Source organism: Schistosoma haematobium, chromosome 4, assembly GCF_000699445.3.
Source record: "Schistosoma haematobium chromosome 4, whole genome shotgun sequence".
In the NCBI taxonomy this organism is placed as follows: Eukaryota; Metazoa; Platyhelminthes; class Trematoda; order Strigeidida; family Schistosomatidae; genus Schistosoma; species Schistosoma haematobium.
In genome coordinates this window covers 26,246,633-26,270,080 of record NC_067199.1, presented here as the reverse complement: position 1 = coordinate 26,270,080, position 23,448 = coordinate 26,246,633, and the positions used below count along the sequence as shown (strand labels likewise).

The window sequence follows — 23,448 nt, the reverse complement described above, 5'->3', positions numbered from 1 at the left end:
GTTAATTAAGAATCTCTCAGTGGTAAAAATATAGTCAAAATAAGACGACTTTTTTCTGTTTTTTTTTCATAGGATTCCCGACCCCACACTTCAAAATGGTTTCAGTCTTTCAACGCTGTAAAAAACCGAGGCTTAGTAGCACTATCCTCTTCACTGTGTGTGCTTAGTTGATTTACTTCTAGGACGACTGAAGTCTACTATGATAACGATTTAAATATGTGTTAGACAAACTGAGTAGGCTAATTCTTCTATCGTCCAGTTTTTGTGCCGAAAATTAGTGACAAGCCCAGTATATGTCACTCTAACCAGACAACCTGTGGCCGTAGATAGGCTCACTGAGGTTTACACAGATTCATCGAGATTCAAAATCACATGAGAGTATTCCTGACAGATCTGTTATATGCTTGGTGTGACTGAATGAAAATATTAAAAGCTTCCTGACGGAACCATTTGAAACCCACATGTATGTTCGCCAACCTTGTCTGAATGAGCCTTTTGCTGATGAGGTAAAAGCCAAAATAGAGGGGGCTTTCCAGTTTAGGGGCCCTTGAATCTCACATCTTTCATGTTCTGAGCAGCCTTCAAGTAGGATGCTCAGTTACAATTTATTTTTGCATTAAGCTATGTTTTGTCCGGATATCCAGGTCCCTGACCGAATAAATCAGGAATCTCGTTTCAAGAAGGGCAGTGGTTTTTGTACTTGTTGTGATTATTCTTGCTTTGGGTACTTATTGCACCAAAAAGCATTCTTGGTCTACTTTAACTAAAAGTACTTTGGTCAAAGTTTGAATTTTTTGCTAAATTTTGTCCTAGGTACCTTTTTTTACTCCTAGACTAACACTTGTGTTCACATTGTGATCATTGTGTGTTTTTGAACCTTTTAAATCTAATTACAATGGTTGGTAAAACTCACAAATGTGGGCAACCAAATTGTTTGTTCCCCGTTGAGGAGGGAATGCAGTGTGATGGCTGTAAAAAGTGGTACCACAAAATGTGTACACGCCTAAGTCTGATGGCATACAAAAGATGCTCGAAGCCTAACTCGCATTGGCTTTGTATGTTCTGCTGTACGGATAAAAAGGTACTAATTCAGGAGGCTATGTGCCTATTGGCTTTGGCCTGCAAGAAAAACGATGACACATGCGCTGATAACACAGGCACTGACAGTGACGATTGTGTCAGTGTAGTACCTGTTGTTAGGCGACGCCTCAAACAACCGACTCTGACTGACGCAAAAGTGAGATCGCCGTTAACATTAACAAAGGGAGTAATACCACCTGGTACTGGCAGTGATAACAATGCACCTTTAGTGGGAACCGACGAACTGGATAAAACCATCACCGTTCCAAATAGTCCCAGTGTTATGAGGGATGAAAAATGGACTACGGTACGTAGGAAACGACACGAAAGGAAAAAAGCTGTAGGCAGTACACAGGTAGTTAGTAACTCACTGATGGATCTCATTGTGAGTCACATACTGCACTACCAAAATCTGATGGTAAGAGTGAAACCCATCCTGGCGTGACTGAGAAAAAATCATATAACAGCTAAAACTAATGACTGTTTACTTGATAAGTCCTTGGCGGACTTTCAGACCAATCCGCCAAAGCTCCAAAGTAAAACTTCGTCTAACACGGTTGTGAGTCACTCACAGGACTCTGTTACAATAAAAGCTAATCGTAAGATACCAGCAGTTAATATACAGGATCTATCGTCACGGTCGGAAGCTGTTAATACAATTTCAAAGGAAGCTAAACCCCTTCCTAGTTTAATTATTTGGAATCTAGATGAGTCGAAAGATAACGACCCTGCTAGAAGACATGCACATGACCTGCAGTTAGTGGAGTCTGTGGTAAGAAATGTGCTACCTGAAGAGGTTTCAGGGGTACATATTACAAAACTGATACGACTCGGTAAATGGGTTGGAGGCGAGACCCAACCGAGAAGAATCCTGAAGCTGGTTCTCGGGAGTTTCGAAGAAAGAGACATATTATTGAAAAACGCACCAAAAACTCGTGACTCAAATATCCGTATTCGACCAGATTGGCCACTTGAGGATCGAATCAAGTGGAAGAATTCTCTTACGGAGTTGAGGACTCGCAAATTAAATGGCGAAAATAACCTTACCATTAAGGGTTTTCGGGTAGTCAGGTCTTGGAAGCCAATGCTTCCGAGGCCTGTATGGGTAGAGCGATTGATTGCTAAAACACCTTAAGTATGTGCTACACGAACGCACGTTATCTTAGAAATAAAACGCCCGAGCTGAGTTTGATGGTGGAAGAATTATGTCCCGATATAATCGTTGTTACAGAAACTTGGGTCACCATAGATATAGACTGTCCTCACATCATTGCAGGCTATATCTGTATTAGAAGTGATAGAGTTTCAAGTCGCAGAGGGGGAGGTATAATGTTATACGTTAGGGATCACTTTCGTATACAATCAACCATATCGGAGGCTCACATCAATGGCACATGTGAGGTTGCATGTTGTAAGATAAAATTTAGAAATGGGTCAGTGACTATAGAGGGAATATACCGTAGTCCGTTTTGTCTTGCTGACGACTTTATCCTGAGACACATCTGTTCTTGGAGTATGGCAGAATGTTGTCTCATCATTGGGGACTTCAACGCACCGCATATCAACTGGATAGAGCTTACAGCTCCAGGTAGTGGTTTCGATAGCGACCTTTTATCCACCGTTATTCAGTGTGCACTTGTACAATGTAACACAAAACCGACACATATTGATTTCAATCATGATCCGTCACTGCTGGACCTCGCCCTCACCCACCACTCTGAGGATGTCTTTGATATTCAGCACCTTCCCCCACTAGTGAACAGTGATCACGTTGTAATTCACTTTAAGTTTAGGACACATGGTATACAATTCGTATCTGCTCCACCCTGTTCCAATATCTGGCGAGCCAATATTCCGGCGATCAGAAACTGTGCTATTTCGACTGATTGGTCGGTCGACGCGGATGGATTGATCGAAGATGAATGGAATAAGTTTAAGGCTACATTCGAGTCCGTAACGTCGCTGTTTATCCCATGGTCAGCATGCAAGCTATCACATTGCCGTCCATGGATTAATAAGGAAACCCGGAAGCTGTTAAAGCGTAGGAAACATTTCTGGGACTTATTCTTGTTGACAGGTCATGAACCATTTAAGCGTTTGTACAAAAACTCCGTAATATCTGTAAGAAAACCATAGCGAAATCCCGTACCACTTACGAACGACAGTTAGTATATGATAGCCGTACTTGTCCGAAACGATTGTTTTCGTATTTTAAACGGCGGACGAAACGTAGTGGTGGTATTCTTCCGTTACTGTTACACGAAAATTCAGAATTACTAGCTGAATCAGATCGAGCAAAAGCTGAGACTTTTTCAGGTTATTTTAGCGAAGTCTTCTCTACGTTTATTGTAACAAATACTTGTCCCACTCACACCGAGATACCAACCATGGAATCTTTACAGGTGACTGAGGAAACTGTCCTTCCGTTGATAACTAACCTCAAACCTGGTAAGACACCGGGCCCTGACGGGTTACATCCACGGTTGCTGTCATCTCTTGCGGACATTATTTCAAAACCGCTTGCGACACTCTTCAACATGTCCCTTTCGCTCGCTCAACTCCCTAGAGATTGGAAGGATGCTATAGTCAGTCCTATATTTAAGGACGATCAGAGACATATAGTATCTAACTACCGGCCTGTTTGTCTAACTAGCATAGTCGTTAAGTTACTTGAAAAGTTAATTCGGGTTAGGTTGCTAAGCCACATAGATTTACACAATCTGTTAGCTCCTGAGCAACACGGATTTCGCAACGAGCGTTCACGCTTGACTAACTTGCTTATTGCGAGGGAGGATTGGACAGCAGCCCTAGATAACGGTCTGTCTGTCAATGTGATATTCATAGATTTTAGCAAAGCATTTGACAAGGTTTCACACGTAGGTCTTATGCAGAAGCTCACGAGCTTCGGAATAATAGGTACTGTACATGAGTGGATAGGAAATTTCTTATGTGACCGCAGACAGAGAATGAGGGTCAACGGAACGCTATCCGACTGGAAGCCGGTCAAAAGTGGTGTACCCCAAGGCACCATCTTAGGCCCTCTGCTCTTCCTTCTCTACGTTAATGAGTTACCGCTGTTACTTAGGTCGTCGACATTATTGTTTGCGGATGATGTAAAAATCTGGAGAACAATAAAAAGTGCGGCTGATCATCTGGATCTTCAAGCTGACTTAGACGATTTAGTTAGATGGGCTCGAGAGTGGGGCTTAGAAATCAATGCTAGGAAGAGTGTGCTAATGCACATAGGTCACGGTAATAGTTACCGTTACACTATTGAGGGTAAACCTCTTCCATGCGTTCAAGAGCATAAAGACTTAGGAGTAGTATTAAGTCATGATTTAAAAACAACTACGCATTGCAAAGCAGCCTCTGTCAAAGGTTTTCGTGCGTTATGATCACTTCCCTGAGCGTTCAAATCTTTTGACGAGGAAACGTTTCGAATTTTATATCCCACGTATGTAAGACCACACTTAGAGTACTGTATCCAAGCAGCTAGCCCGTGTCTGGTAAAGGATACTAACTCCCTTGAGCGTGTCCAGCGTGTGGGAACGAAATTAGTGAAGGGTCTTTCTAGACTCCCTTACGATGAGCGTTTAAAACGCCCAAATCTTTTCTCCTTGTCGTATCGTAGGACACGAGGTGACCTTATACTGGTATTTCGTATCTTCAATTATGATTTGGGTGTTAATATGTCTTATCTTTTTGCTCCCTCCAGCACTAATAATCTCCGCGGTCATAGCAAGAATGTTCATAAACCAAGATCTAATAAACTTGAAGTGGGGTCCCGTTTTTCTCATCGAGTAGTCAATCATTGGAACGCCCTACCCGAACAAGTGGTATCAGCTCCATCAGTGAATACTTTCAAGGAGAAGCTGGACCTTCACTGGAAAGCAGTGTGTCAGGATTAATACAGGTTCATCAACCTACTATACTTATTACTGAAGACTGAAGACTGTTGGAAACTGCAGAGAAACACTTTATTCCTTCAGTCATTTGAAAAATGAGTACATTTTCATGATAATATACAGAAGAATGAACTCACTCTCGCACTATTATGATTTTTATCAATCATCTAGACATTATAAATAGTTAGTTACTATTTAGGTATTCAGTAATATCAATTGTTTGACTATTGTTAACTTGTAGGTCGTATGAAGCGCAATACTCAATGTAGGTTCTGGTTGACTCACAGTGCATGAAGGCATTCATAAAGGTTTGAGAGTTACGTTCCGCTAATTTCTACCACAGAAAAGGGCTCCCGATGCCTCAGATAACGGATCTGAACCTAGTAAGTTTTATCCTGTTATTTGTTGATGGGAATAAAACATGGTTTCTCCCTGTGATAAACGCTTATTTCTAAGTTCTTTGTTTGTTGTCAAGTGAATTAAACCTTTTTATTCAATAAAGCATCCGTAGATAAAGTGAAGAGCTTCTTCTCAAAGTTTGGCAGTGGTTTGCGTACTGCTTTCGCCAAACCACAACATCCTAGTGTGCCAGTTACTAGTCGTGACGTTAACAATTATTGTTATCCTTCTGATGATCTGAAAACAAGCAAAGAAATTGTTTCTACCTCAAGGGAGGCGGTTGACGCTCTTCATCCTTTAAGGTATGTTTAACTTTTAACTGAGGTTCTGAAAGTATGTCGGCTTCGATCTACTTTCTAATTAGTCAAATGTTTGGTTTAGAGGTGGTAGGATTAATGAGACGTTTCGTAATCACTTCGTAACAGACTGCGGATATCGATTATTTTGTTGTCTGGTTGATTGTTTGATCCATTTTTCGGTAAATGGTCTGGGATCTGCTTAGTATCGCGTGGCACATTCACTATTAGTGTTTATATTGTAGCTACTACGGAATAGTTCACCTTCCGCTTCGCTAAAGCTACCATATTTATGTGAAAAATATATCCGAATGTAAGCCTATGCTTATGCACTAGTGAGTTTTTATCTTGGCACATATTTGGTGAAGCAAATTCTTGTTACCCTCCTTACGGATGTCGAGGTCAGTTATGTGTATTTAATTACCATTTTGTTCATGTTTCATGTCCATATTCATATGCAAATCTAAGTTTGTATATTGCTGCCCTCTACAAAGTCCTGAAGTTTTTTCGTAGTTTTTCATTGAATTCACCACTACTTTTTCTCGAGTTCACTCAAAGTCTACCATACTTTTCAAGCAACCAGTTACATCAGTGACACTGATCTCTTTTGCTTCACTCGCCGATGAGCGTCCCACTTTGTATAACAACACTGCTTCTGAGCCCATTCATTCCATACAAATGGCAACTGAATAAATCCTGACATTTTTTCTGCCGAATAACTTGCAGTTGTTTAGTCATAATACATTAACATGCTCTCATTGTTACAGGTATAAATTACATGGCCAGTAAAATATCATAATCACAACAATAACCAGATTCAACCCTGGAACTGTAATATCGTCTCCTGTAGATTTGTTAACGTCTGTGCTACATTTTACGTGCTGTCCAACCGTTTTAGTCTACCCACTGAGACTCATCATTCAGATAGCTGTTTAAAAAGTTTATAGAATATGTTATTTTCTCTTTAACTTCTATATACCGAACACTTGAGGAGTTTAGCTTGAGTATTTGTTTAACATTCGCCACAATAAGAATGTTGCTGAAATAGGAATAACAAGACATTAATACCAAGGTCATCGTTCAGTACATACCTCATAGTTATAAAATGTGGCCTGTAAACCTAATCATATTTCCTTTTGTTTATTACAAGCACCACTCAGTAAAGTTTTCAACGCGATTTTTTAATCTATAAAGACATCACAGTGTACGAGGACATCACTGATATCTTACAAACACATTAATATCTATTCGGGTGCATAGTAGTCTACAGTTAAGATCAATATAGTACAGTAACTATGAAAAAACATTTAGTTACAAAAATCATTAACTTAAATGATAGTTATATATTTCACTGACTATAACTAATGTATTTTATAGCTCTTTGTACTGACTATTTAGTTTAATAATCTTGGTGAAATAAGATGTAGTTCAATCGAGAGACTTAGAAAGCACAGCTAATACACCTGTGGTCCTCAGTACATGGCTAGCCACCCGTAGTTGCACTCTGGTCCAATTGTTTATAACTATAGAAACTTCGAATTTATTAACACAATGTAACTAAATCTTGCTAACTGATTGTTGTATGCACTCATAAGTTTTTTTCTCTTAATCTGCATTTTATTATCCTGGTCTGTTTTTAATATAAAAGATTTAATCACCAAAAAGTTTTTAGCACATGGCATTATTTTTATATCCCTTTAGAACTGATCACCCAGTTATACATGGGTTTTGTTGCCCTTCAGTTCATAGAACCTCCTGATATAATACTGGATGGCCTGTAAAATCATATAGTATGTATTCAATCCAAGAGGCGTATTCTTTAGTGGTTAAAGCTTCTAAATTACAATCATTTATTAGACTGTTTTAACGCCATTTTCGCCACTTTTGTTCGGAAAGCTAGTGGTTTAAGTTCATGTATACAAACTCATACTTGGTTACTTAGTCACATTAGGTTATCCAGACTATGTATCGATAATTTTTTCTACATGAAGTGTCAGGATATTTCATGTCTTATGGCTTTTTTGGACGGAATTCTTTACTATCCTACCAAGTACTCGTTAACAGTTTTTCTAATTGTTCTTTATGGTCTCCTGTCATTTAAACCTATTGCTACTACTTACTAGCGGGATATATGAGATAGCCTTAAATCTTGTGTTATGGCGTAGTTTCAATTACGTCAACTAAACATTGAATCTCAATATGATCTCTCAGTAAAGCTTCTGGGTAGACGAAAGGGTGTCGCTAATTTATTTCTATTGTAATGGCATATATTCGCTGATGGTGTGCAACGTAATTAAGTTAACATACGTATTTCCAAGGTTTTTTCTAGGCTTTCCTGTTAACTGTAACAGAAATTGTAGATAATGTCGTTTAGTTTCACCATTCTTAGAACGTTTGGTATAGGTTCCACTCAGATCTCACATAATCATTTGGTAGTGATGGCTAATAAGTGTAGCATGTTCTTCGCTTTAAATACATTGTTTGATCAGAATAAAATTTTTACCTTCGTTTGCTCTAAATGGTTAGCTTTAGGGGACAACCAAGTTTGTGCATTTAGCAATCTTTGATGTAGTTCATTGTTAAAGCACTTGTCTTTCGAGCCGTAGGTTGCGGGTTGGAATCTTGATCTAAGAACGTATTAAATTATTTCGGAATTTGGAAGTATCATCATCCTAAAGCAATAGGCATCCTCATCCTTAATGTTCTCCTGGGGAAATCATCATACTCCACAGATTGATCAAAGGTCGTGTGAAACTAACTTTAGAGTGCCAAGCTAGTTTTCTTAGATACACTAACTATATATCAACTCCCCTACCAAATGCCCGAAAACCAACGTAACTATTTCAAACCAACAGTCATATTTTTCCTGATATCAGAACCATCTGGATAGAAATCTAATCGAACATTGTATGATAAAGAAAAATATCCTTTGGAATCTTGCTAACACCTTAAAGTTCTGTATGAAAACACCTGAAGGAGATGGATGGCATCTTTGTATATATGGTAGGGTGATCCTTTTGTTGATTTTTGTGTTCCTTTGTTATTTCATCAAAAAGATGGATGGCATATAGCCGCTTTGTGTTTCGAATTCCTTTTGTTGTCTTATTATACCAAACGTTTTTGGTGCTAGAAATGAATAAACCAAAAAAACTAATCTTTGTATGTTGAAAATGATATCGGGACATTTCTATCTAGGTCACCACCTATTTCGTGGAGACCTAAATCTTGTCTCCTATAAGTTCTAGTCTCCCTGAGCCAAGGGTTTCCGATTTCTGTCCTGAAATTATTCATATTCATATGGTTACATCATGCAGGTAGCCCTAATATCACCTGTTATACGGCCAAGTATGGAAGGGACCTTTTCTAAAAAAATGGGAGCAACTTGAGATACGAGCTGTCATGAAGTAGTTATGCTTTACCTGTGTGGTTTGAGCGGTTATCGTGTCGATTGAAAGAAGTAGAGATGTGGTGGCATAAAGAATAGTGTTGCATGAACACCTGTTGGTGGAACCTGAGTACCCGTATGACTTTCTAAGAGTATCGTAACTTTATAACTTCTGACCTAATTGGATATTGTCAACAATCTAATTCTGTATCGATATCGCACTTTTTTATATTTTTTTTCCATTTGGACAATTAAAAATAACAGTACAAAATCCGGGGCATATTTTAATTGACTGCTTTTATATTTCCTATTTATTCATCGTTCATTTCTTATTTAGTTAGTTATTTTTGTCAGTGTTGTTATATTTTCATACTTAGTACATCTTTTGTATATACTGTACCGAGTTTTCACTGAAATAAATATATTAATAATATTGAAGTGTGATGTATCTATAACCCATTTGTATATAATCTGAGATACTTTCTAAATAAAATACTGTCTATGCCAAGTTGTAATCTATCTGTTCGTCGATGAACCAGTATGCTCACCATTGGTACACGTAATGCGTAAATCCCGTTAGGTAGTATTTTTGTGGTTAGAGGATTTGGCTTTCACTCATAGAATCGCAAGTTTAAACCCCATTGTGCCTACTGAGGTTTGAACTGACAAGTACCCTTCAAACCTCAAGCGTAGCTTAAAGATGAGTACGTCAGCCTATGCTTAGTTAATTAGTTATCTCTTTGTACCTAATGACGTTATCAGGAATACAAAAATCACAAGTAAATAAGTCACTTAAAAAAGACAAAGCTGTGAGTACTAAGAAGTTTGGAGTAATACTGTACTAAAGATTCTAAGGAAATAAAGAAAAAATGCATTTACACTACTTTAGTGTATTTTAAGACTTGATCACGTTAAGTCTCTGTTCGTATATTATAATTACTACATGAACCTCAGCCAAGAAGTTTATACCCTTAACCATGTCTAAGACTAAGATTCAGTAACCTCATGGACTGATGTTATCTTACATCCTTATTGGAAGAAAGAAAAAGGCTTAAAACGTTCTCCTAATCCAACTTATGTTTTTCGAGAAGCTGCATTTTGTCAACGTGATAACTAAAACGGGATATATTATTTGCATTTTTCGTGTTGATAAAAAGTTATCTAGTTAAGTACTATAATCACTAGTAATCTAACGAATAAATACTTACGTCGAGCTTTTTATCCGTTAAGTAGAACGGGGAAACGGACATCTTTAGTGAGTACTGCTTGGCACTGTCTTCGAAGTAAAGACCGGTGTCAAGCAAGGTTGCTTACTCTCACCCTTTCTCTTACCCCTAGTGATCGACTGGATCATCAGATCACAGATGATCTGACCCTTCCATCGCACACGCAACAACAAACGCAGGCGAAGACAATCAGTGTAGCAGCAGCTTCAGCAGCAGTAGGTCTCAACATACACAAAAGGAAAAGCAAGATTCTCCGATACAACACAGCATGCACCAATCGAATCACACTTGACGGGAAGATTTGGAAGATGTAAAAACCTTTACATATCTGGGCAGCATCATTGATGAACAGGGTGGATCTGATGCAGATGTGAAGGCGCGGATCGGTAAAGCAAGAACAGCATATTTACAACTGAGGAACATCTGGAACTCAAAGCAACTGTCAACCAACACCAAGGTCAGGATTTTCAATACAAATGTCAAGACAGTTCTACTGTATGGGGCGGAAACCTGGAGAACTACAAAAGCCATCATCCAGAAGATACAAGTGTTCATCAACAGCTGTCTACATAAATTACTTCGGATCCGTTGACCAGACGCTACCAGCAACAATCTACTGTGAGAGAGAACAAATGAGATTCCAATGGAGGAAGAAATCAGGAAGAGCTGGAAGTGGATATGAAACACAATGGGGAAAGCATCCAACTGAGACACAAGACAAGCCCTCACATGGAATCCTCAAGGCCAAAGGAGGAGAGGAAGACCAAAGAACACATTACGTCGAGAAATGGAGACAGACATGAAAAGAAAGAACAACAATTGGATAGAACTAGAAAGGAAGGCCCAGGACAGAGTAGGTTGGAGAATGCTGGTCGGTGGCCTATACTCCAGTGGGAGTAACAGGCGTAAGTAAGTAAGTAAGCTTGGCGTTGTCAACACAAACGATCTCAAATACACTGTTCCAGTAAAGACTGCTCTGTTGAGTTGTGTACTTCACTGACGCGCCTTCCAAAAATGGGCATGGCCATAAGCTCTCTCAATCAATAAAGTTCGGTGCCTCATTGAAGTCAAAACATTCATTTGGACGTTAGTAAGCGTGTTTATGTATTACAACCTAATAGAGGATAATAGTTTGATCAATATATCTAAAAGCTGTTAATTATGGAATATTTATCGATTTTGGAATCTGATTCCTCTTTATCAAAGGAGGATGTTTTATTTACCGAGACCGGTGATGATAACTTATAAAATGAAATTACGCTGAGCTCTTAAACTTTAATGCCTTATTCGATCAAACTAGTAATCTTGAATCATAACCTCTGAAAACCCTCAATTCAACCTGCCAGGCAGGATCTGTTGGTTTCCATAGTTTCAAATTAGTTATAACATTTCCAACTTCCATTATCTATCACCATGTCGATAATGCCAATCATACAGGTTTGTAATAATCAATAGTTACATAAAATAATTATGTTTAGTTCTAAACATGTTAACTGCTAACTTATTCGTAATCAACTTCACTTTTTTACATTTGACTTGTATGTGTTTATATATTTTAAACAGTAATATGAAGTAAGTTATTTGTAGTTGATTATTCTAATTAAAATTTACTCTGTTCACTTTCGAATAATTTTGTTTGCCACAAAAATACACTAGTAGAATTAACCATGTTTGCTACTATCTAAAAATATGCGAAGTATATATGTATATATGTCTGGTGTGTGACCACTTATTGATTATTCTATTGTGTGGTTATATAAACGGATTTAAATTATTTTCACTTTTATTCTAACTACTATTATACACTTTCTAATATATATGGTGTCTTTAAAATAATTTTTATTTCGGTGTTTTATTTAAGTGTTTGTATGTGTTATATTTACTTGACAGGAATATAAATTTATATGAAGTTCAATTTTTCAATATCCATTTGAATAAGTTTATGAATTATTTTCTAACAACATAGTCTTTGTAGAAATTTTTCACAGCTCAGTGGTTTATAGTCATTTACGAACTTCCTTTCTCTTTAAAATAATATACTCAAAGTGATGTGTGTGATAAAAGAAACCCTAAATATACTTATTTATTATTTTTACTGTTTATCGCTAACATCGGATAAGAGTTATGCTAAAATCTACATGGTTAGATTCTGTTACACTCTGAGGTGAATTTATCAGAATTAATCTATTTCATTTCTATATAAACAGAGCACTTCTCTTATTTTCGGCCATCACAGCACATTTTCTATCCGGTTCTGTAGAATGAAATTTGTGATGATTCACAGAAACAATGTTTTTTTTTAAAAAAAGTTATCTAATTTACGTATACAATCAAGTATTCATATTACTATAATGACTTAAGACGTAGCTCTATTAGTGCAGATCGGAAATTGATGAATCTTTTATAACTAATTGAAATAGAAGGGGAATTTTCCTAACATGCTAAGAAATTCGTATATAACGCTTTATCAATATATATCCAATTTTAAATATTATCATTTAGTTTGAACTTGTGTGTTTTTCTACACCCAAGTTCATTTCTTAAACCTACTTTAATCAAACAATCTTATGCTTATTTTTCTCGGATAATCTAGATCATTTCGAATTATCAGTACATTTAAAATTTACAGATTAATCTTCCTCTAATATTTGTTTTATCTAAATATTACTGTTTACAGAGCTGTTGAAGGGAAACACAGAAATGTGTCCAATGTTTAGAGTTTTCCCCACAGTTAGCTTAGTTAAATAGTGATTTCATTTTCCTTACCACTAAACTTTTATTCTTAATATAGTCATTGAAGTTTTATTTGATCCAACCAATTCCCATAATTTGAATCAAAGTAGATTCATTGTATGGATACTTTGTTATTGATTTCGCTTCTGTATTGTTATTGCCTTTAAATACCAGTCTACAAAACCGACCGGTCGTAAATAAAATAATTTACGTATCATCGATTGTAATTCAAACCTTTTCTAAAAAGTATTGTTATCGTTTACACGTGTATTCAGGGGTCAGGACTATTGCCTTGGTTTCCAAAATATGGCATATATAACTTTGCCTATATAGGTTGCTTTCTGTTATTTACTGCAATTCATACGCCTGATTGCAACACACATGCTACCATATATATATATATATATATATATATATATATATATATATATATATATATATATATATATGAATTGCTTTTTGAGTGGATATTTTTCATAACTCCCTTTATTGATTCGTCTTTAGTTACTTTATTGTAATGATTATTTTTGTACTATTACAAATCTGCACGTATATTCACCCATCAGGACTTTAGTAACGGTCTGGATTTTAATTTAAAAGTTCATAAAAACCAAAGTATGTATTTAGTGGTTAAACAGATAGACAAGTGATTTATTTGATGGTTAAGTCAACTTTTTGTTAATGTAACCAATTTCTTATTAGAAGGAAATAATAATGTTAAATTTAAGATCTGTGAAATAAGTTGATTAGTTTTTATTAATAACATGTATAATATCCGAGTTATTGCTGTTTATAAATTAATTTTGAAGAGTGTGTTATACTTGTGGAATCAGTTTTTCAACCTGTTCTCTATCAATGTCGTTAAATAATTATGCTTGTTAAAATTTGATGAGCATGAAAAAAGTGAAATGCATATTGGTGGTATCTACCTGACATAACTTATTTATCAATTTCCGTCAAATTGTATTTAGAAGTGACATTCTTTTCAATACATTCTGATTTATTGTATGTAAGTTCGTCGTTATTCTATCTTAGGTGAGAATAATTCACTACATAATTATCGGCTTTCGCTTTTTCTATTATATCAACCTAATTCCATGTATCTAGTCAAAATCATTTTCAAAACATTACTCATAAATATACGTAAATCTCAAGTTTAAAATAGGGTATACTCGGCTATTAAAAGATTGAAAGCTAAATGGATGACGCAGTTGCGTTGAGTTTGAATCCCGGAGTAAATGTCAACTGTATAATGGAGGTTCATCCAGCTGCAACGTCCCGAAAGGGGCGAAACAAGCCTCATGGATTCCACTGCTAGTCACCGTCCATCCCTCAGAAGAATGCCTGTGACGTAATGGTAATATGAAGGTAATCTGCACCCAACCTCAACATTACTTACTTTTATCATCCCATTATTCATAACCAATGTTTTCAAAATCAAATACTCATAACCAACGTATCTATTCATAATATATCTTGTTTTACAACAATTTATGAATGATTCATTCAATCAATTTTGATTTGAACTTAACAGTACCAGGTTTTATTTCCATCATTATCAATGTCGTAGATAATGAAATGTTTTACCGTAATAGTTGGCTATATTTTACACAGATGTAAAAGAATTGCCATTTTCACTTCACTAATTCTATTTGTCTATAATTTATTGTACCATGAATAAAGAAATTTGTATTTCTGTAAAATGTGTGTGAAGCTGACTCTTAGCTACCCAGAATAAATTAGTAGACTAATTAATTAACTCAAGTGCTCTAAATCGATAACTATTGAATATTTTGTGGGTGTAGTTATTTATAGCCATATATTTAATATAATTTTTATGTAACAGAAAATATTTCGAACCTAACGCCTGGACATTTTTGTTGACTTTGACTGTAGCTTGAGATCCCCGTTAAACTGGATTTTCATGTCTAGTCATTCAACGTTAATAATCCTCTTTTTTCGGGGGGGGGAGAAAGTGAGCAATTTGAGGATGCTTAAACCCATTACTTAATAGAAATGAGAGATAGCTAATTGATAAATAACTAGTTAACTAACTGACAGTATTTTTTACAATTCGGATGACTAACAATACTTACTATTATTCATACTTCTCAATGCGAGTAAAAGAGAATTAACGAGTGTCATTTCTCTTTTGTGAAGAGATGAATAGAAAAATAGGGAAATGAACATTATCACCGCACAGTTATATAACTAATTGTTCTAAAATTAAACGTAAAACTAAGTTGACTGGTTCTTGGTTGCAACAAACCATTGCCAATTACGGTTCACATTAATAAAGGCAAATGATCAAGGGCCCATACCAGTAAGGTTGATTATCAAAAAGGCTCATATTAGGTAGTTTGTATTCCCTGACAGTTGCAAATATCATTTCGTTGTAAGTGAAAAGATTGCTTAGACTTCTCTACTGCAGAACCCCATACTAATTATTAAATAGGTTAACTAGATTCTCAGCTTGGCTGTTCCAAATAGATATATGATATAACATGACTGGGGTTATTAAGAATAACAAATTGTTACTAAACTCAAAAATCTACAGTAGATCCTACATTGAGTGTTTAAAGAACTACGTTTTCGATCGGTCGCAGAGGTAAGGGGACAGATGATAGACCGAACAAATTTTAAACCCATAAAAATGTTGTTCCCTCTTTCGATGCCCACCTTTTCAGTGATCGCCTCTTGATAGTCACTCTTATGAATCCTTACCATTGTTGGTATACGACCTTTTTCATTCACCCTTGTGCTCGGGCTTTTATTAATAGATAGCATCAGTTACATCCTTAAATAACCTTAGGACGAAACCGTGAGCGATTGGGTATAGACTAACTGGAATTATAGTAGTTGGATTCATGAGTCGATCTAAGCTAGACCATTGAAAACCTGGAAGCACTAGACGACCGTTTCGTTCTAGTATGGGACTCCTTAGCAGTGCACATCCATGGATCCCACGTGCGGAATTCTAGCTTAGATCAACTCATGAATTCAGCTATTAAAATTACTACAATCTCCACAAATCCCCACTCTAATAAATTGAATTAGTCTACCTGTGTTTGTGATATAATAATATAATATATTCTGAAAAATGGTTACAGAATGTAAGTCAATTTAAATGGGCGGTTGAGTTAATATGAATTAACAGACAATAATAGTAATAATAATCCTATACACCACAAAAAAACAACTTCTAGACTGCTTCTAAATTAGCGTTTATTACAATCTTGTTTATAGTGGGAAATGTAAAACTTATCCTATTAAGTAAAGAGTTCATACAAATTCTTTGTGGCTAGTGTTGTATTTATTGAATATACATTCCACTGAGGTGAGTCATCCGAAATCAGTCCTGCTATCGATTGGGTGTCATATAGTTTTACGGTAGTTGTTTAGTTGATATTCAGATCATAAAGTGTTATGTGATATATCTCTACTTTAAAGTTTTTCGTTGAAAACAGTTTAATATAAAACATGAAAACTGTCATCTCGCATTCCTATGAATAGGTAATTAGATAGGTTTTGATTGCTAAACTTTGGAAAATCACTTAGTTTCTGGATTACAATTACCTAGTGCCCAAAAAGCTAAATAAATAAATTATGACTTCCAATAGGGTAATATAAACGTGTGAATCGTAATTCCTCTCTTCTTACCACACTTATTAGCTACCTGAAGTATTTTCAATGCTAACCCAATCAGTCTTTCATTAAATTAATCATATTCTAACTAACTTTTTCATCATATTCCATGAAAATGATTTAGATTAGAATTGTTTTTTAGTACTTTTATATTATTTATTTATTGCAATGTTTATATTCTTTCATGTTTTGTAGAGGTGATCGAGTTTCCCCTGCGATTCATATATTGAATGAACCACATGGTTCTAACCCACGATCATCATATGTCCGTGGAAATGCATCCCCTCAAAATTCTGCTTTTCGAGTAGGTTATTTTTCGTCATTTTTTCTTCTATATATTTCTGTTATGTTATCCTTAGAAAATACGAGTGTTTATTTACTACTTAGCTTCAAATTGAATATCTTGAACTGATACCAAATAGATAATCACAAGAACCAGAGAACACTGGACATCAATCCTATACTACTTTGAGACTTCCTGACAGTCGATATCCACGACTATATACAACATCGAAATCTATACCCTTCAAGTATTACAGTCAGTCAGTTACAACCTGGGACCAATCACATATATGCACCGGTCCAAGTTACCACACCTCATTAACACAACAAGATGATCACCAAATTTATAGAAATAGTCACTTCAATGGTAGTAATGTATAATAGAAAGATCGTGTATAAGGATATGATACACGAAGGAAGAATGAATTCATAGAAAGATAGATATAAAGTAATTTTAATTTCACGGTTTAAGGGAAGACAAAGAGCGTATACACTGACGCCATTGTGATCGATTTTGAGCCATGTTACTCAGAGTCTCAAACCATTTGTTACGATTGTCACGCGGACCCCAACCAAGTAGTCTGCATCTACCAACATGGCTCAGACTAGAAGTCAGTGACTTCAAGGACTGATGCTACGTTTTGGTTTGTCCAACTCTAACTTTCTTCCAAACGTCACCAACACTAGTCAGCATTACGTGTCGTGGTAATCGGTGTTCAGGCATACGTAACACGTGGCTCAACCATCTCAGTCGATAAAGATTTACAACTTCATTAACTGATTTTCCATCATCCCCTAATACCCTATGTCTAACCTCACCATAACTTACCCGGTGATCCCAGTAGATGCAAGCAATATTTCTAAGACATCTGTGATCAAACACTAGTAACTTACGAGTATCTCTTACTCTTGATGGCTACGATTCGCAACCGTAAAGTAGAACAGAACAAACTGCTGAGTAGCATACTCGCCCTTTTATCGATGGACAGATATCTTTCCTTCACTTTAGTTGACGTAAGTTGGTAAAAGCTGAACGACCTTAATGAATCCATGCGGAGATTTCGTCAGACACCAACCCATTAGCACTGATCAGCCTTTCATTATAAGTGAATTTGTCGATGCGTCCGACTACTTCACTCCCTATCCTTAGTTCAGGTGTTGACGCAGGCCGGTCCTAAAACAACAACTTGCATTAAGAGGAAGGGGGGAGAAACGTATCCCAAACATCCTAGCATTCTTGCTCAGTGCTACCAAAAGACTGCATTTTATCAACGTCTTCACCAAACAGGAATATGTTATCTGCGTACTCTAAGTCGATCAGTGGACCTGCCGGAGGGAGATCAATGCCCGATAATTCAGTCGACGAGAACGTTATTTCCATCAGTAGGTCTATGATGAAGTTAAACAAAAATGGAGAAAGTGGACAGCCTTGGCGGACACCACTTGAGGTTGCAAAAGTAGATGACAGTTCGCCATAAGCTCTCACTCGACTAGTAGTGTTTGAGTAAAGAGCCTTTACAAGGTTTATGTACTTCTGAGGTACACCTTTCAATGACAGACACTGCCACAGAACCTGTTGGTCTACAGAGTCAAATGCTGCTTTCAAGTCAAGAACTGTCATTGTCGGACGCCGATAAGTATATCTGTGTTCTAAGACCTGACGAATGGTGAATTTGTGATGGATGCAGCCACGACCAGGTCTGAAACCAGCCTGATTTTCTCGTGTTTGCAGTTCACGAGTCTTTGTTAAGCGTCCGATAATTATCGAGGCTAATATTGTAGATGCTATATTAGTCAAACTAACCCCTCTATGGTTATCACAGGGTGGTTTTGACCCCTTCTTATGTATTGGGACAATCAATGATTGTGACCAATCAAACAGAATTACGTCCAACTCCCAGATTTTAGGTAAAATATTAGTCAACCTAACTGCTAAAACTGGACCACCATACTTAAAGACCTCTTGAGTCAATCCATCTGGACCAGTTGCCCCTCCTCGTTTCAGATTAGCTATAGCTATTTGGACTTCAATTACAGTCGGGGGACCTATTTCAATGTTCTATTCAGACTGTTGAAATGGTGAGTAGCTGTAGAGTAGCTGAAGGCCAGCCGAACTGCTCCTCAAAGTGTTTCGCTCATCGTTCTAAACGTCTGGACTCAGAGCACATAAGAGTGTCGTCTTTTTCCGAGATCGCCTCACTTACACTTGACTTCCTAATTCCAGTATCTTTTATTAGTCTGAAAAGCTTTCTAGTGTTACCTACAGCCTCTGCCTTTTCCATTTCTTTTGCTTTGGTTGCTTGCCATTGTTCATGATCCTCTAGCGAACTTCCGGTTAAACTAGATCTGATTTGTTTTCGATTTTTATCGTGTTCGGAGCCAGATGGGATAAGTTTACGAGAACCTATCAATGCAATAGACTTAGTAGAAATCCACTGGTTTTTCGTAACCCTTTGGTTTAAATCACTAATAGATGTCGCTGCTGTTTCCACAGCTGCTCGTATATCTTTCCAAGCAACATATGGGTCAGCCTCGTTTTCAGAACTACCTAAGTGTGACCTCAGTTGTTTCTGGAATCTACTTTTGACTTTCTCGTCATTGAGTTCAACCCTAATGAATCTTCTTAATGTGATTTTTCTGCGCTCATTGAGGTGCAAGCAAATGCGTGCTCGTATTATAACACGATCAGATTCTAAACACTTACTGCAGAACGAGCGGGAGTCTTCTATCGACCCTCTCCAACGATGACTGATGACAATATGGTCTATTTGAGTCCATCGTTGGTTTGGTGTAGGGGGTTGCCATTTCAGGCGATGTCTCTCCTTATGCCTAAAATTAATGCTTGCTAAAAATAAGCAATCGTCTGAGCACAGTTGCAGCAGACGATCACCATTATCTGTTAGCTGAACCGGAATACTAAAATACCCACCTGAATGTCTTTCTCTTTGGTTTAAGCTACCTATCTGGGCATTAAAGTCACCTTCTACGAGTACTATGTCTGTGTGTTTAGCTTTTTGAAGAATTTCAGAAAGCTTTCTGTAAGATTCATCTTTCATTTCATCCAGGCTGCAGTCAGTGGGAGCGTAGGCAAGAACGACGAAAAGGCGCGGCCGTAGTGCCCATGGGCAACTACTTAGGGTTGGTCACACGCAACCTTTTTGTAATTTCCGTGTTAGCTCCGTAATTGTTGAGACCCCACCTCTGGAGACGGATATCCGTGGGATAAGGCGAGGTGTGCATTTTTAGGGTCGACCTTTTCTAACCCCACCCCACCATGTGGGAAGGCAGCATCGCTGTTATGCTGGTTGTCTGAAGGAAACACCTTAATGCCGTCACACCTTTTTACAGTCAGCAGTACGACTTCGCTCTCGGGCCTTGGGTTTGTTGCTTTTAGTCTTGCCGCTCTTCAACCGACCTGTCTGGCATAGTAGGACCTTGAGGAACGATTGTTCCAACCAGTATTGCCCGATTGGCTTATTAGGATAGACCAGCCCGACCACCACGTTAAGGTAGCAGCAACGGTTGGGTGTTCGTAGATGCTCCTAACATCGTATTCCGTTAACACAACTGTATGAGATTCATTAGTATCAGTCTAGTATTATCTAGTTATGTAGTAATAGATCAAAGGGATCGGTTTACTGTATTCTGTGAACAAATACTCAACTATTTCTACCTAATAACCCTCCTTAACTAACGATTTGCAATCCACGCGATGACCGCAATCATTGGTTGAAAACTTAAGATGACATGGGTTGGATATATTCATTCTTTATCTTCCCATAGATTTTGAGTTTCAACATTCTCTTATACATATATTTTCACTGTCTCTTTATTACCATATGCCCAATTTTCAATCTTTCTTACAATAATTTCTACAACATTTTGCGATTCCTTTGTTATTAATCTTGTTAATTTCTTGTCGTTGTGCTATTGCGGTGTGGAAATTTGAGCCAAACTATTTTTCTTAGTCTCTGCATTGATTATGAACGAATGACTGGAGCTAACAATCCATTTTGTTAGGAATCGAAGGCGGTAAGATCTTTAGGATTTATAGTCCGTTGTCTAATGGTGTTAAGATGTTATCTAATGAAAGATAATTATTGCGACATTCAGCATCCCTACTTCATTATCTTGCTTTAACAGGGGTTAATTATTTGGGGACTACTGTTCATAAGTTTGTTACATCCTTTGAACCATCGACGCATAAATTACTTTTACGATTTTTATAAGAATGGGTTTGTGGAGATTTTAGAGATTTCACAGATTGAAATCATGAGTCAATTGAAGCTAGACCACAATGAAAAACCTGGAAGCACTGGACGGCCATTTCGTCCTAGTATGGGACTTCTCAGCAGTGCGCATCCACGATCCCGCCCCTCGAGATTCGAACCCAGGACCTATCATTCTCGCGCTAGGCGCTCAACCAACTAAACCACTGAGCCGGCATTCAATGGTGTTGATGTCTAACTTCAACCGATTTTAACAAAAGATTGTGTTCTGTATTTAATCAAATTAGTACGTTTCCATTCAGTGCTTGTAAGGCATAGATTCTATAACCTGATTATATTCGACTAGTCTTTGTAATAAATTATTCACCTGACATTAAAACATTTTAATATTTTTCTATTTATTAGGAAGAATTGAACTCAAAACTACGAATTCGCCCTGGTCATAATCTTCCACCTAGAATAACAACAATTGCTAAGTCTGCTGAAAGTTCCGATAGTTTCATTTCAAATGAATCCTCTTCACCACATCAAAAACATTTAACTAGTCCATATTCACCTCCCCATAGTACTCATGTATTGGCAACAACCCCACCTAATAGTACACATGAGTCTATCAGTTCAACTCCATCATCCGCTGGTGCCTCAGATTTAGTCAGTTTACAGCATAAACTAGCTGTCAGTAGACCTAGAAATCGTCGTCCACCATCAAAAACTTATCGTCATACATTGAATAAAACGGATGAAAATGTTGTTGGCTTCTTTTCTTTATCACCCAAGCATGTTTCGACTAATGATAATTTCTTTTCAGTTTCTAATCCTCAACTGGGTCTTATAAAAGAAGAAAGTGAAATAATACATCAAATAAGTGAAAAACCACCTCATCAAAAAATATCTAACATTCATCTACCCACTGAAATATTAACTGTAAATACTGGTGAATCGATTAGTGAGAATTCTGATTCAAATAAACTTGATTCTTCACTTTCAGGACTAAATTTAAGAGGCAGGTTAGTATATGGATTTTCTTTCAATGCTATACATTGTTTATATTAAAGTACACTCAGTTTTCACAAACAACTTGCACTTTGATGTATTGTAGAGTAATGACACCTAATTCATTAAGGCACTTGTCTTTCAATTAGTAGGTTGCAATTTCGAACTTTGCTCCATCCTACATTTGTATGGATAACGGAAGAGTATCACTAGCGTGCAGGAAGGTAGCATGGCTTAAAACTACGTAAATTTTTGTTTGCTTAATGGAATTATTTTTTAAATTACATTTACTTTTTCTGTGAAAAAAAATACAATCAATAACATTTCTGTTGTGTTGTGTAATATTTGGTTTTGATACAGATACTCAATCTTTCTATACATAAGTCAACCTGGCTAGTCAGGTGAGAAGACTTAGAAGGAAGTTTATTGATTAAACCGAGTCGGTGACATATGTACCTCATATATATGTCCCTTAAAAAGTTAGGCCACTAATGGTGTATGTCTCATACCCTAGAAATGCAATCCATTTCTTGGCCAATCATTTACCCGATCTCTGATTAACCCAATATATTAATTTTCCCTCCTAAGAAAATATAGGTGTGATATCTCAGATTCAGCTGTTGGAATCGGGGCGGGGACACATCAGTTTCGTTTATCCTATTATCATATTTGTGACTGTTTAAGGTGTTCACTAATTTAATCTTATGTTGTTATTGCTCTTGGCCCAAAATATACAAGGGGTATATATGTATTGATTTTTGGATGGTTAACTCAGTTATATTTTGCTGAAGAGTGCATATCACTTTCCATTGTTCAATGAACTCATCGTAGTTGAAATACAAAGTCTTATGACTAATTATGATGCATTTTGGTGGTAGTGTTTGAATTCATTTTCACGAAAATATTTTTATAACTTTATTACGTAAATGTAGGTCTCTGAAAATTATCCCTGTAAAAGGCGAAACTTTTATAATCACAGTTACAATAGCATACTTCACCATTAAACAACTTTGTATATAATAGCTCCAATAATATTCCATAGATTATTTACTAAGTACATATTTATGCAATGTTTATAAAATAGTGATGATTTGCTTAGTAAAGTGAGATTGTTTATTAACTAAAACTTTTCCAAAGACTATATGATGTGTAATAAATATTCTGTGTATTAGATGCAAATTCGAAGATTGTTATTATGTTACGAAAGCATTAATAGGATCCATATCTGTGAAAGTACTTCAGAGAGTTTGATCACAACCCGACATATGCGATGGA

General features: G+C 36.7%; 1 protein-coding gene across 4 annotated transcripts in view; it reads left to right on the top strand.

Annotated features, from left to right (window-relative positions):
• Positions 1 to 5,230: 5,230 nt before the first annotated feature.
• Positions 5,231 to 23,448, top strand: part of MS3_00007757 (uncharacterized protein) — a gene marked incomplete at its 3' end in the record, with an annotated part of 33,367 nt that continues 15,149 nt past the window's right edge. For 2 of the 4 annotated variants that reach the window (XM_051216086.1, XM_051216084.1), the window contains exons 1-5: positions 5,231 to 5,293; positions 5,329 to 5,368; positions 5,488 to 5,686; positions 16,865 to 16,973; positions 21,586 to 22,187. In XM_051216086.1, coding sequence (XP_051066641.1) covers positions 5,276 to 5,293; positions 5,329 to 5,368; positions 5,488 to 5,686; positions 16,865 to 16,973; positions 21,586 to 22,187 — 968 coding nt within the window. In that variant the 5' untranslated portion in view covers positions 5,231 to 5,275. Of the gene's footprint in view, positions 11,729 to 16,864; positions 16,974 to 21,585; positions 22,188 to 23,448 lie in introns of all 4 variants that reach the window. The other 2 variants (XM_051216085.1, XM_051216083.1) reach the window with 2 other exon arrangements.